The sequence below is a fragment of the Acanthisitta chloris genome, unplaced genomic scaffold, assembly GCF_000695815.1.
Source record: "Acanthisitta chloris isolate BGI_N310 unplaced genomic scaffold, ASM69581v1 scaffold21000, whole genome shotgun sequence".
Lineage (NCBI taxonomy): Eukaryota > Metazoa > Chordata > Aves > Passeriformes > Acanthisittidae > Acanthisitta > Acanthisitta chloris.
This window is the reverse complement of record NW_008653590.1, coordinates 22,853-35,161: the sequence shown is the minus strand read 5'-3', so window position 1 is coordinate 35,161 and position 12,309 is coordinate 22,853. Positions and strand designations below refer to the sequence as shown.

The following is a 12,309-nucleotide window of genomic DNA, read 5'->3' as shown; positions in this document are numbered from 1 at the left end:
CACCAGATGGCGATATTGAATGCAGCTGGCCAAATTCCCTTTTTTTTCTTGAAAACTGCCCATTTTTCCTGAAGACCAGAGAAAAATGCAGTCAGATCACAGGATGATGCAGCTGTTTGTGATATATATATATCACGTGTAATATGTGCATGTGTACGTATATAGTAAGTACATGTGGAGAAGTGTATATGTGTGTGCTTATAGCTCTATTCAAGATTTTGTAATCTGCATTCCAGTAACAGAAACTAGGGATAGCTCATATATGAAAGAAGTGATATGAACTTACTTATGTGGAGGATAAATTTGAAGCAGGTCTTAATCAAAATCAATAAAGAATAATAAATAAAGTTCCATGTGTCTCTCACAAGGCAAATTCATTCACATTGCTTTGAAGAATGTAATAATGTTATCAGGCACTGCAAATAAAAGTGGTTGATAAATCCATACTGGCTGAAAGCTAAAATATAGTTCTTCAACATGATAAATTGATTTTTATTCACAAGGAGTAGTTTTAGGTAGGAACTTCATGAACTTCACTTTCTTATTTATCTGATTAATCAGAAAAATAAATGGAGAGCAGTGCAGGAGTCCAACACTTCTGCTTGATTCTGCAAGATTCACTTGTGTAAACTTAAAAAGGGAAAACCAGTTAATGTATATTAGTAACTCATTACTAAATCAGCTTGTTAGATAAATATTGTTCTATTTCATATCTTTTTTCTGGTCCAGTGTTCACTGACTTGAATGTTCATGCATCTAATCATCTCTCATCATAAAATACAGAAAACACACACTTAAATCCTTCCTATAAGAACAAGTTTTATGTATTTGAAATGTATGTGGTTGTAAAGCAAAGCACTGCATTACAATGCTCAAAATTTTCTTGTTCTGCTAATATTGTGTCTTTTCACGGTAGTTTGAAAATGTATTCTGAATCTTTGGTGTTTCTACTGGAAATAGGCTCTGAAGTAATTGTTGGAGTAAACAAGCATCAGCTAGAGAAAGAGGAGACAGTGGAAGTTCTGTCTATTGATAACAGTGCAGTCCGTGCCAAGCAGATTGAGAAGATTAACAAGGTGGGAACAATTTCTTAAAAATGAAACGTGTCACTGCAGATAGGACTTGAGTAAAGGTGGCTTACTAGAAACTTGACCTTCAGGTTTCTGAGAATCCACTCTAGTCTTGAGCAGATTAGCCAGATTTCTATCCAGCTTCAGTGGAAGCTGAGGGAAGATCCCAAGAAACCCAGTGTTAGAATCCAAACAAAAATGGTTTTGTTACATTCATTTGGTTTTTTTTTTCTTCTTGTATTTCAGATAGTCTCATGAATATATGTCTAACCTTTAAAAATTGGGAGCTGTCATGTTCTGAAATAAGATAGAAAACAGCTATGCAATGCTTTGCTCTGAAAGCATGTAACATTGCTTAATCACTGAAACTGGTGCAGCTTGTCAGGTGCTGTTGAGGGATAGGGTTATGGAAGCAGAAAGCAACATCCACTTTCACAATTAGTAAAAGTGTAGATAAAATGGTTTTAGAGTTATTTTATGGACTCATACACATGTTTTAGGATCTGAGATGCCTTTTTATTTCTAATCTTATTGAAATATAAAGTGTATCTTGACAATTGACAATTCCATGACTCTAGAGTTAATATTTGAAATCAGAAGGTCTTACACACTCAATTTCCCATTTCACTTCGTAGTTTGTTTTAACTCAGTATCTTTCTCCTGCACTTTAGGTGAAGGCCAACAGAGACCAAGTAGCAGCCCAGCAATGCCTGACTGCTCTGACCCAGTGTGCTGCCTCTGGGGAAGGAAACTTACTTGCTCTTGCAGTGGAAGCAGCACGTGCAAGGTATTGGGGGTGGAGGTGAACAGCCAAGTGCTGTTTAAAAATTGATGGATTATTTTCAGCTTTAAAGTGTTCTTGGGTGCGATGTCAAAAAGGTTGAAGTCTTGAGATGTTTTGGGGTTTTCTTTAGAGGTGGAAGTAAAAAATGGCTGCAGTTTGACATTTGTCAAATAGATCATTATTACATTTTATAGCCTCTTAAGGCAATGCTTGTATTTCTCACAAAGAACAATACATATGTAAAGGCTCTCATACGAAATTAGGCTGTTCATGCACATTGTGTTTACAACTCACATTCTTACCAGTTTCAGGATGTTTCTGGGTTTCTCTGTCACCTTGCTGTTTCACAGGTCAGGGAGCTTAAGAAGTGGCTGAGATGTGAAAATGGATATTTACAATCGTATCATGCTCCATTGCTTCATCCTTCCTTGCACCACAGATTGGTGTGAAAACATTTTTGACTGAAGGAGAAATCAGTTTGCTTAGTCAGGCAAAGATGTAAAAGATGCTCTTGAGTAGCACAGTGAGGCATCCTTGGAGGCAAGTGGAATAGTTACTTTCTTCACCCAAGGTGCTTTTTAGGCTGTTTTCTTTCCTGCTTCAAGGTCAGCATCAGTCTTTAGAGTGGAACCTGTCTGTTGGTTCATTAATTAACTAAATGCCCCCAAAATGAGCAAGCCAAATTCACATCTTATTGGGGTGTTGCCCTAGTTTTACTGTGATGTCTCAAATTCCTTCACTCCCGTTCCTTTAACATATAACAGCTGTATTTTAAATGCACTTTCTCCCACGGAGAGCTTGTCATGAATCTCTAGCAGCATGTCCACACTTCTCTTTGAACTGAAGGTCACAGGAGGATGGTATTGGATTTACAAGGGATTCATATCTCCTGCACCAAAACTGACCAGTTAACCTATAGTTTCTGTCTTTGGTGACCTTGTTTTTATTACTTGTAAAACCATTAATGGACTGCAGACCCACCTTGTCAGTTGCAAGCACAAAACTTAGTTCTGCCCCAAAACTATATATGCGATGTGACCACAGAAAGAAGTTGTCATGGCATCTGATAGAAAGTGTCTGAAGGAGGATTGTGAGCTTTGGGAACATTTACAGGGAGCCTTTCTGTTGGGGTGACATGGGAACAGATTTTCAAGTGAGCACATTCACCCTTCACAAGTAGGAGACAAGCAGACCAGTGTCACCAGCATGATAGTGACAGTTGCGAATGTAAAGTGATGGATTTTGATCATGAAGTAATATAATTCCCTCAAAATAAAAGGAATAGCACAAAATTTTCAGTGTTGAGTAATACAGAGACTTCAGTGCTGACAAACACAAGTAGAAAAGTAATTTTGTTATTCCAGTCAAAGAAATAAGGCAGATCTGAGGTGACAGGGAATAGAAGCAGTACTGCCTCCCCTCTGTGCCTCATTTCCCATGAGAAGCCTTGTTACAGGAAAATGGCTGTAGTTAGGTGGAGTATGAGACAGGTTATGCCAAGTTCTTTATCACCTCTCTCATCTGCTTTGCCGTTTCTGTATCCCTCTCCAGCCTTGCAGTTCCTGCTGGGCCAGTTATCAGTGATGGAGAAGGAAGGCAGTGTAGTGGAGGAGTGCAGTGTAACATCTTGTGCTGCTTCTTTGTGTCCTTATGGTACTTTGTCACCCAATTACACACTGCTACCTCTCATTACTGGTGCAATGCAGAGTGGATCAGCAATACTGTGAGGCTGAGCAGACAGAAGGTGATGGTTCCAACGGGCACATTATCATCATTGACTTTCTTCGTATTTGTGCAGCACAGCTGGTTGTGAACCACTGGGAGAGTCACAGCACAAATTGCTAAAGGAGATAGATCCTATGCCTTGTAGGACATAATGAATTAAACAATATCTTCTTTGGCTGTCACGGCTGAGCTTGTCTTTAATACCACTGACCTTGTCAAATTGTCCAAAAGCTTAGCCAGGAGCCAAGCTGCTCTTGTTGGGAAATCACCTGCTTTTGAGGAAGCACAGGGCATCTCTGAGCAGTGGAGGGCTCTGATCTAGCACAGTTGGTCAGCAGTATTTCAGCAGTGCAGAAGTTCATAAGATGTAAACAGTTTCCATATATACTGCCTCTGCCACCAGACATTTTGTAAGGGCTAATGACTGACAAAACAGTCTATTTTCAGAAGCATTATTTGTAAAAGAAAGAAATGTGTTTAATTTTTTGTGCAGCACACAAAACCAACTTCATCCCAGCCACCAGATTATACCTCAATAAAATTAGTAGTCCAAACCATTTATTTTTGATTTGTAACGTGAAACTTTCAGTTATACTTTTACAGAGTAAGAACAGAAAAGCACAGCACAATTATACCTACATGTGCTGGGCTTCGTTTAATACTGAAGTTATACTCAGATGCTGCTTCTGCATAAGAGAAGGAGCAGAAGGATTTATTTAAGCTTACAGTTTTCTCTCAAAGATAAGATGTGTGTTATGTCACTGTAGGTCATCACGAACCTACCAGAAGCAAGTCCTCAGTGTCTGTGCATGGAATGTATTTATTTTAGGCTGCAGTCTGTGATGTCTGGCACTCTGAGGACTCAGTATTTATAGACACTGTTTTTAAGGCTGCTGTGAACTTGCTTTTTAACCTTGGGGAGGTCACCTTATCTAATGTAGTTATGCAGTTTACTTTTCAATTCTTCGTTAGTAATTACAGAGAGCAGTAGTATTAATAAGATTATTTAGATGTCCTGAAAATCAAAACCTGATTATATCAGTGAGTAAGGCCTGAGAGCTGTTGTAATTCAGGTAGTGCTTGCTAAGCTTTGAGATCCTACAGCTGCTGCAAAAAGGAAGTGTATTGCATTGCATAGTGGGTTCTAATGGGATCACAGACAGGTTGCTTTATAACTAATGCTTTTTAAATCACTGTTAATAAATATGTTCAAATAGAGTAGTAGACTGAGTCACATTGACACATAGCTGTACAAATACTATGAATTTAGTATTACTTTTACATTAGTTGCTTTTCTAGACCATGATCCTCATAAATCCAGATAGGAACTCCCTAGTGAGCTGAGAAAGGAAATGGATAAAAGCAGAGATCTTTAGAAAGAGAATTCCAGAAAGCCAGTGGAGGGGAAATGACAAAAAAGGACATGTGTTAAAAATGTGTTTTCCAACATGATACTCTCTTCTAGGCAAAGCAGGCCAACTGTGAAGGGTGATACCTAGAGACAAGAGGCCAACCTCATGCATATGCATTATATAGATGCTGCCTGTATATTCAGGATAGGATTTCTGTCATTTTGCATTAGCACAGTTGCAGTTTATAACTATAGTTAGTTTTCTGAATGTACAAAACATGAGTTGGTAAAAGACCAAATTAACTGGGGGCAGGGGGAGGAGGGTGTCACAGGAAATAAAATCTCTGCAATTTACTGAGGGATTCAGTGAATGCAGCAGAAATCCATTCTGTGTTACACAGGATGTGTGGCATATTGCACAAGGTAGGAATGGGACAGTAGCTGCTAAAACTGCAAGCAGCAGAGGAAGACAGTACAGCTCATTCAGCCATCTCCTAGAAGTATGTGGACAAGTTGCATCTTGTCCAATCTTTCTTTGAGCATTTTACATAAAACCTTTAGAGAGTGTTTAAGCTAATTTTGCCTCAGATTAGGTTATAGTTAAATCATAGAATCATTAAGGTTGGAAAAGACCTCTAAGGTCATTGAGTCCAACAATTAACCCAACACGGCTAAGCCCACCACTAAACCATGTCCCTCAGTGCCACATCTACAAGGAATTTAAATCCCTCTAGAGGTAGTAACACCAACACTTCCCTGGGCAGCCTGTTCAAGTGCTTGACAACACTTTGAGTTAAGAAATTTTTCCTAATACCCAATCTAAACCTCCAGTGGCCCAACTTGAGGCCATTTCCTCTTGTCCTGGGCATTTCCAGTTGTTACCTGGGAGAAGAGACCAACTTCCACCTGATTATAACCTCCTTCCATGTAGTTGTAGAGGTGTGAAAAGTGCTCAGCTGTAGCTGAATGGATGAGTTTGGTCTCTGTATTTGTAAACACACTTTTAAAGTGTTTATTTGTATTTTTATTTCATTTTCAGCAAGCTGAAAACTAAAATAAAAACATCAAGGGAATGGCAGACATTCCAGTCCAAGTGTTGGGCCTTGGACTTTTCTGTGTGTTCTTCCTTTTTTTCAGTCTTGATTTATATTCTGAATTTGGTATGAGTCGCAATGCAAGATCCTGCAGTCTGAGGCTAAAAACATTCCTAGTTCAGAAAATCTGATTTAAGTTTCTGAAATATTTTGCCATGCAGTGGCACCCATTGCCTTGTCACTTGTAAATCAATTCTCACATCAGCGATACAGTATTTTCTTGAAAATACCCTTGCATGTTTTATTAGTGGGTGACAGTGGGGTGAGTCAGATGTTCAGTTATAGCATCGAAAGGAAAGTGAATGTAAATGAGCTTGTCCTGCAGCAAAGCAAATAGCTGGGCCACTGCCAGTGATGTCTGTGTTCTGCTTTCATTTCAGCCTCCTGATAGCATTAATGCTTTGTGTCTGTGCCTTAGGTGCACCGTGGGAGAAATTACAGATGCCATGAAGAAGGTATTTGGGGAGCACAAAGCCAGTGACCGAATGGTGAGCGGAGCTTATTGCCAGGAGTTTGGGGAGAGTGATGAAATCCTTCATGCCATCAATAGGTGAGAATAGCTTCCCAGGCAGCCAAGCACAGCCTCACATTTAATCCAGGAGGTACATGTGCTACTCACTGTGTCCTGGAAGAGCATTTCCCAAACCTGAATGACATCCTCAGAGCAAAACAATGTCCTGCAGAGGCACTCTTATGCCTGTTAAGTAGAATGACAAGAATTAAGTGCAATACGACAATAGTCAAAATTTAATTGAACTTGCATTTGCTAGCAAACAAAATCCACTCAGGTGATGTTATGATTTGAGGATTTTGTTCAAATAGCAAATGCAGCTGTAGGATTAAGGAGCTGAGAAACATTGCCTGAAATCCCCATAAACTGGGTTACTTCTTTTGAAGACTGTGTAATAGTAATCTCTAAAATATTTTGCACAATTCCTATTACAAAACCTTGTTTTGATCCATCCTTAAATTGTTCCTGCAATTTCACTCTTACTTTGCTAAAATTGTAAAGCTTAAAATCTGTCTGGATATCCTCATTCAACTTCCAGTCTCTGGGTGTTGCTTACTCATATCCCGATGGAGAAAGCATCTGAAGATGGTTATATGTGTGAAAACAGTTGCCTGTTTGCACCTTTTCTCAGCTTCTGCCTTTGCTGCTGCCCTCAGGGGTAAAGAGCCTGAATTGCTATAGTGGGAGCTGCTGTAATACAAATTGATGTTCATCAGTCCTTTGGAATTGGAGTTTACATGTTAAAGAGTTACAGGCTCTCTAGAAAGGGAATTACTTCATGGCCTCACAGTTAGATTGACTTCAAAGTAGTTGTGCTGAAGAATGTCACTATTTTTCTTTTATTTTAAATATTTAAATTTAAGCATTTGTAATTATGCTTTTACATGAAGCTGAACTGAACTAATTCCTTGAGAATCTGAATTCCTTGAACCTGAACTAATTCCTTGATATTAGTCTGGCAGGCCTGGGGCACCTGGAGCTGTTCTTGTTGGGAGGGAGCTTGTGGGTGGGGAAATAAGAAAACCAGAATATGGAAACAGAAAACAATACAGAGAAAAGGATTTAAAGATGTCACAAATCAATTCAGATACCTACTTCACTGATAGTCTCAAGAGTCTTTAGGCATGGAGAAGGCAGGCCTGACTCCTGTACACCCTCAAGCAAAAGCTTTGTCAGTCTGCTTCCCTTATGCCAAGGGTCTCTTGGCATAATTCCTTTTCAAGCTGACAGTACAATATTAAAGCAAGCAAGCAAACAAAAAAATACAAACCCTTGTAGTTCTGAGAAGTGGTAGTCTTAGGGTACCACTCACAGTCAGATGAATAATGAACACTAAGATGAAAAATTAATATCAGAGGCTGTGGTTGCACAGTCACTTCAGTGCAACAGAAATATGAACTACTACTATCCAAAAAAAAGGGCATGGGGGGCAGTGGAATGAGTGCACAGAATAGGGGGATGCAGTAATCCTTTCCTAGACACACTTGTGCCCAGTGGAATGATGATGCACAGTGTGATGTCCAGGGCCTATTTCTATGGCCTGTGTGCCATGCAAGTACTTTTGAAAAAACTGGTTGCAATTATTCTTAAAATCTAAAAGTTATGTTTTAGTTAGTTGTGATTCAACTCATTGAACCCCCAGAGAATTCAGTATTATGTCTGTCAGAAAGCAGAAGACTAGTGGAGTGAGTGGTTTAAAAACAGAATGTTTTATTGTTCATGGGTGGTAAATACAAGAAATAAATTAGCAATCATATAACATCAATATTAGCACAGTATGCAGACTGCATAGCCAAACGATGGCTTAGAATATCTTATCTGATGTGCAGAAATTATGCTGCACTTGCAGCCAGTGCTGCTTTTTATGTGTGGAAATACTTCTAATGATTCTCAGTGATTTATACTGATATAATGCAAGGGTCTGGAACACAAGTGCTCTACTTTTGTGGACTGTGACAGGGTTCAGCCTGGAGAAAAGGAGGCTCAGGGAGGACCTCATTACTCTCTACAAGTACCTGAAAGGAGGTTGTAGCCAGGCAGCTAGTGACAGGATGAGAGGACATAGTCTCAAGCTGTGCCAGGGGAGGTTTAGGTTAGACATTACGAAGAATTTCTTCACAGAAAGGTTGATTAGACACAGGAATGAACTCCCCAGGGAAGTGGTAGAGTCACTAACCCTGGAGGTGTTTAAGGAGAGACTGGACATGACACTTAGTGCCATGATCTAGTTGACATGGTGGTGTTAGGTCAGTTGATGATCTCAGAGATCTTTTCCAACCTGATTGATTGTGATTCTCTGATTCTGTGAATATGTGTTTTCAACCAGAGTTAACAAGTTCAAGGATCGGGAGGGCCGCAGGCCTCGCATACTTGTTGCAAAGATGGGTCAGGATGGCCATGACAGAGGAGCCAAAGTCATCGCTACAGGATTTGCAGACCTTGGCTTTGACGTGGACATAGGTCCCCTCTTCCAGGTATGACTGATCGCGCGGCATCCAATGTATTCTAAATGCATCCATTTTCCCTCTAATGCTTGTTCATCAGCCAGGCTGGGGCTGTTCCTTACCACATACCTTGTTTCCATGCAGACCCCTCGAGAAGTGGCCCAGCAAGCAGTCGATGCAGATGTGCACTGTGTTGGTGTGAGCACACTTGCAGCAGGTCACAAAACCCTTGTGCCTGAACTCATCAAAGAGCTCAACACCCGTGGGCGGCCTGACATCCTTGTCATGTGTGGAGGTGTCATCCCACCTCAGGTATGGGGCAGCAGCATTTCCATCAAGGCTAAGAGATTGCTTTATTTCTGTCTGTGCTGTTTTAGCTGTTTCCTCTGTTTTGTAATGTCAGAGGGGATTTACAGTGCTGAAGGCTTCTTTGTACAGTCACCAGGGGTAGCACAGATCTGCAAGGTGAGGTCTCACTGCTCTGATTTTCTGTGCACCATGTCCTGGTTTAACTTACAGTGTTTGTGGGATGGAATATTAAGTTGTGTTGTGAAAAGATGAGCCTCAGGGAGATGTTCTTTATGCTCTGTTGCTTCCCATCTGCAGTACCTTGCATATTACTGGTACAGGCTGGCTACCATCATAAGAGACTTTATGACTTCCAGCAATAATTTGGAAAAGCCACAGCTAGTGACTAAGACACCTGGCAGGTCCCATCACCTGTGGTCTGCACATCTCCTTCACTGTTTAGCCTCTCCTCATGTTGCCCATGTTTAGGCCTCGGTGTTGCCTCTCATTCCCTCTGCTTTCTCCCAAACTGTTGAACATCTTGTTGGATCCCCTTGCAGTCAGATCTGTGCTTTTGTCCAAAATTGTTCCTTAGCTCATCCACAATTTGCCTGGCTGGATCAGCCTTTGGGTCATCCTCTGTCTAGAGTGATTCCAATTGATTTTGCACATGAATCACTTGTTATTCCCTTTTCCCACCTTCTCCCTTTTTTAGCCAGTTAGGTACCATTCAGGAATGACAGACTTCTAAATTGAACAAGTAAAACTCATTGTATTTTTCTAGGAGACACATGTTCTGTTCAGTATATCTCAAGGAGATTGCTGCTAACCTGTGGTTGGAAAGGGTATCTAATATATCCTATACAGAAGAGGGAGAGTACAGGTTTCTTCCCAGGTCTTCTGGAATTTCAGGAGAATCATAAAATCAGACTAACTTGGACTACAAGAGACCACTGGCAGTCCTCTGCTTCAAGCCCTTGTTGACAGCAGTAATCTCAAAATTAGAAGTTAGGTCAAATCTAGATTAGGTTATTCAGGGTCACATCCAGTTGACTTTTGAGTATTTTCCAAGGATTGACATTAGTTTGATTCTAAAGAAATAAAATCTTTCCCATGGATATTTTTAATATATTTTTTCACCTCCATACTAACATACCTTTTCCATTTCCCTGAAACTGCTTCCCTATGGGACTTGTTGCTTTGTCAGGCCCAACACAGAGGATAGAGCATACACCAATCCTAAATCTATTAGCAATTTTCTATTGCTCTGTTAACTATAGGTCTTAAATTTCTTTCCAAACAGGACTACGACTTCCTGTATGATGCTGGTGTTACCAATGTGTTTGGTCCAGGGACTCGTATTCCAAAAGCAGCCATGCAGGTGTTGGATGATATTGAGAGGTGCCTGGAGAAGAGGCAGCAATCCATGTAACGCTGAACCGTCACACACCACTGCAGCCTTACACCAACCGCTCACGGAACGCGATCGCCGGCAAGGGATCGTCAGCCACTAACCTCTGGTCCCACTGCCCCCTGGCCTGGTGTTTTGTGCTTTCTAAGAAAGTTGTAAACTCTCTGCTTGTTCTATTTTAGGATTATTTATATATGTACCCACAAGAAAATTTTATCTCTAGACCTATGACTTCAAGGAATGAAGGGAACTCACTAAGTGTGTTTGGGTTTTTTTCCAGATATGCTGATAAATAAAATAACTGTTTGATGATCTCGGTTGATCTCTTTTGCATGGTCTCTTTTGCACGCAGAGAACTTGTTTTGCTTTTTTTGTTTTGTTTTGTTTTTTTGGCAGCCAATAACTTTGTGCTGGTTTGAAAGCAAACCAGTGAGACTCCAAGTCAGAAGTACAATTTAATAGGAAAAACAAAACAAAACAACAAATGCAACAGTACAAAAAAACATAAGCCAGCTGACAGGGTCAGAAAGTAACCTGACACCCTGTCAATCAGGTGTGAGTGTCTGCATTGTAAACTTCCTCAGTTTGGTGATACAACTCCTAGTACTGGAGCAGGTTGGATCTGTTGGAGGCTTTACCTTAAATATCTGTTTGTATTGGGGTGACTGCACCGGTGATTGCAAGCATAAGGTGCCCTGACTCACCCCTGAGGTAAGTTATTGCATCCTGCTTCCATGTCGTAGAAGATCACTTAGTTGACAGCACAGTCCATGGCTGGATAGGAAATACCATGGAATTAGAGTTATAATTTGCCCATAAATTAACTTCCCAAAACTTAAAAAACAACTAGTCCTCTGACATTAATGCTATACTTGCTTTCCTGGTTCTTTGGTCATGGGCTCTACTGCGTTTTAAATGTTCTATATATGAGATAAAACCATTTAACATTCAGAGTTTTTACTGGGGAAGTTTAGATTTGCTTCTTACTGGGCCTGAAAAAAAAAGAATAAACTTGAGCTGTATTTGATACACAAATACCTAGACTTTGATTTTTAAAAATTAAGTGCATAAACAGTTAATAATAAACCAGGCTATTCAAGCATTGTACTTAAACATGACCAGTACACAGATCTTTGGGTTTTACAGAGTTTTTCTGTTGTAGACTGGCATATTTTTCATATTACCTACACTACAAAAGCATTTACAAATAGATGTGGACTTGTTCTGCTCCTAAATTTTTCTCAGCAGAAGCTCCAGTTACATTATTAATGTCGTTCCAGTCACTGATCTGTAGTCAGGTGGAAATATTTATTTTGGTCTTTATTTTAAACATCAAACAACTGAGAAAGTAAAACCAAAACCTCTGAGAAGGTATTATTGAAATACAGTTTCATTTTCCTATCAGGTTATGAAAAAATGCTGATAGTTAACATTTACCATGAGAAATCTCTTTCCACACTTGCGTAAACCTTTCCTGCCTCTTCCCCTCATGGAGTTTTCCTTCAGTTTTCACATGCTCCCCTCTCACTTACTGGTGTTTTCTCCTGCTCCCCACATTCCTCTCCCCTTTTCCCATTTTCCCATGCCATGGGCTGTTGGAGGTGACTCTTTCCAAAAGAAGGCTTCCCCTT

At 40.1% G+C, this 12,309-nt stretch overlaps 1 protein-coding gene across 1 annotated transcript in view; it reads left to right on the top strand.

Annotated features, from left to right (window-relative positions):
- MUT (methylmalonyl CoA mutase) overlaps positions 1 to 10,699 on the top strand; it is an 18,904-nt gene extending 8,205 nt beyond the window's left edge. The window contains exons 7-12 of the mRNA XM_009081706.1: positions 961 to 1,076; positions 1,742 to 1,857; positions 6,443 to 6,574; positions 8,862 to 9,009; positions 9,124 to 9,291; positions 10,571 to 10,699. Coding sequence (XP_009079954.1) covers positions 961 to 1,076; positions 1,742 to 1,857; positions 6,443 to 6,574; positions 8,862 to 9,009; positions 9,124 to 9,291; positions 10,571 to 10,699 — 809 coding nt within the window. The remainder of the gene's footprint in view (positions 1 to 960; positions 1,077 to 1,741; positions 1,858 to 6,442; positions 6,575 to 8,861; positions 9,010 to 9,123; positions 9,292 to 10,570) is intronic.
- The last annotated feature ends 1,610 nt before the right edge of the window (positions 10,700 to 12,309 follow it).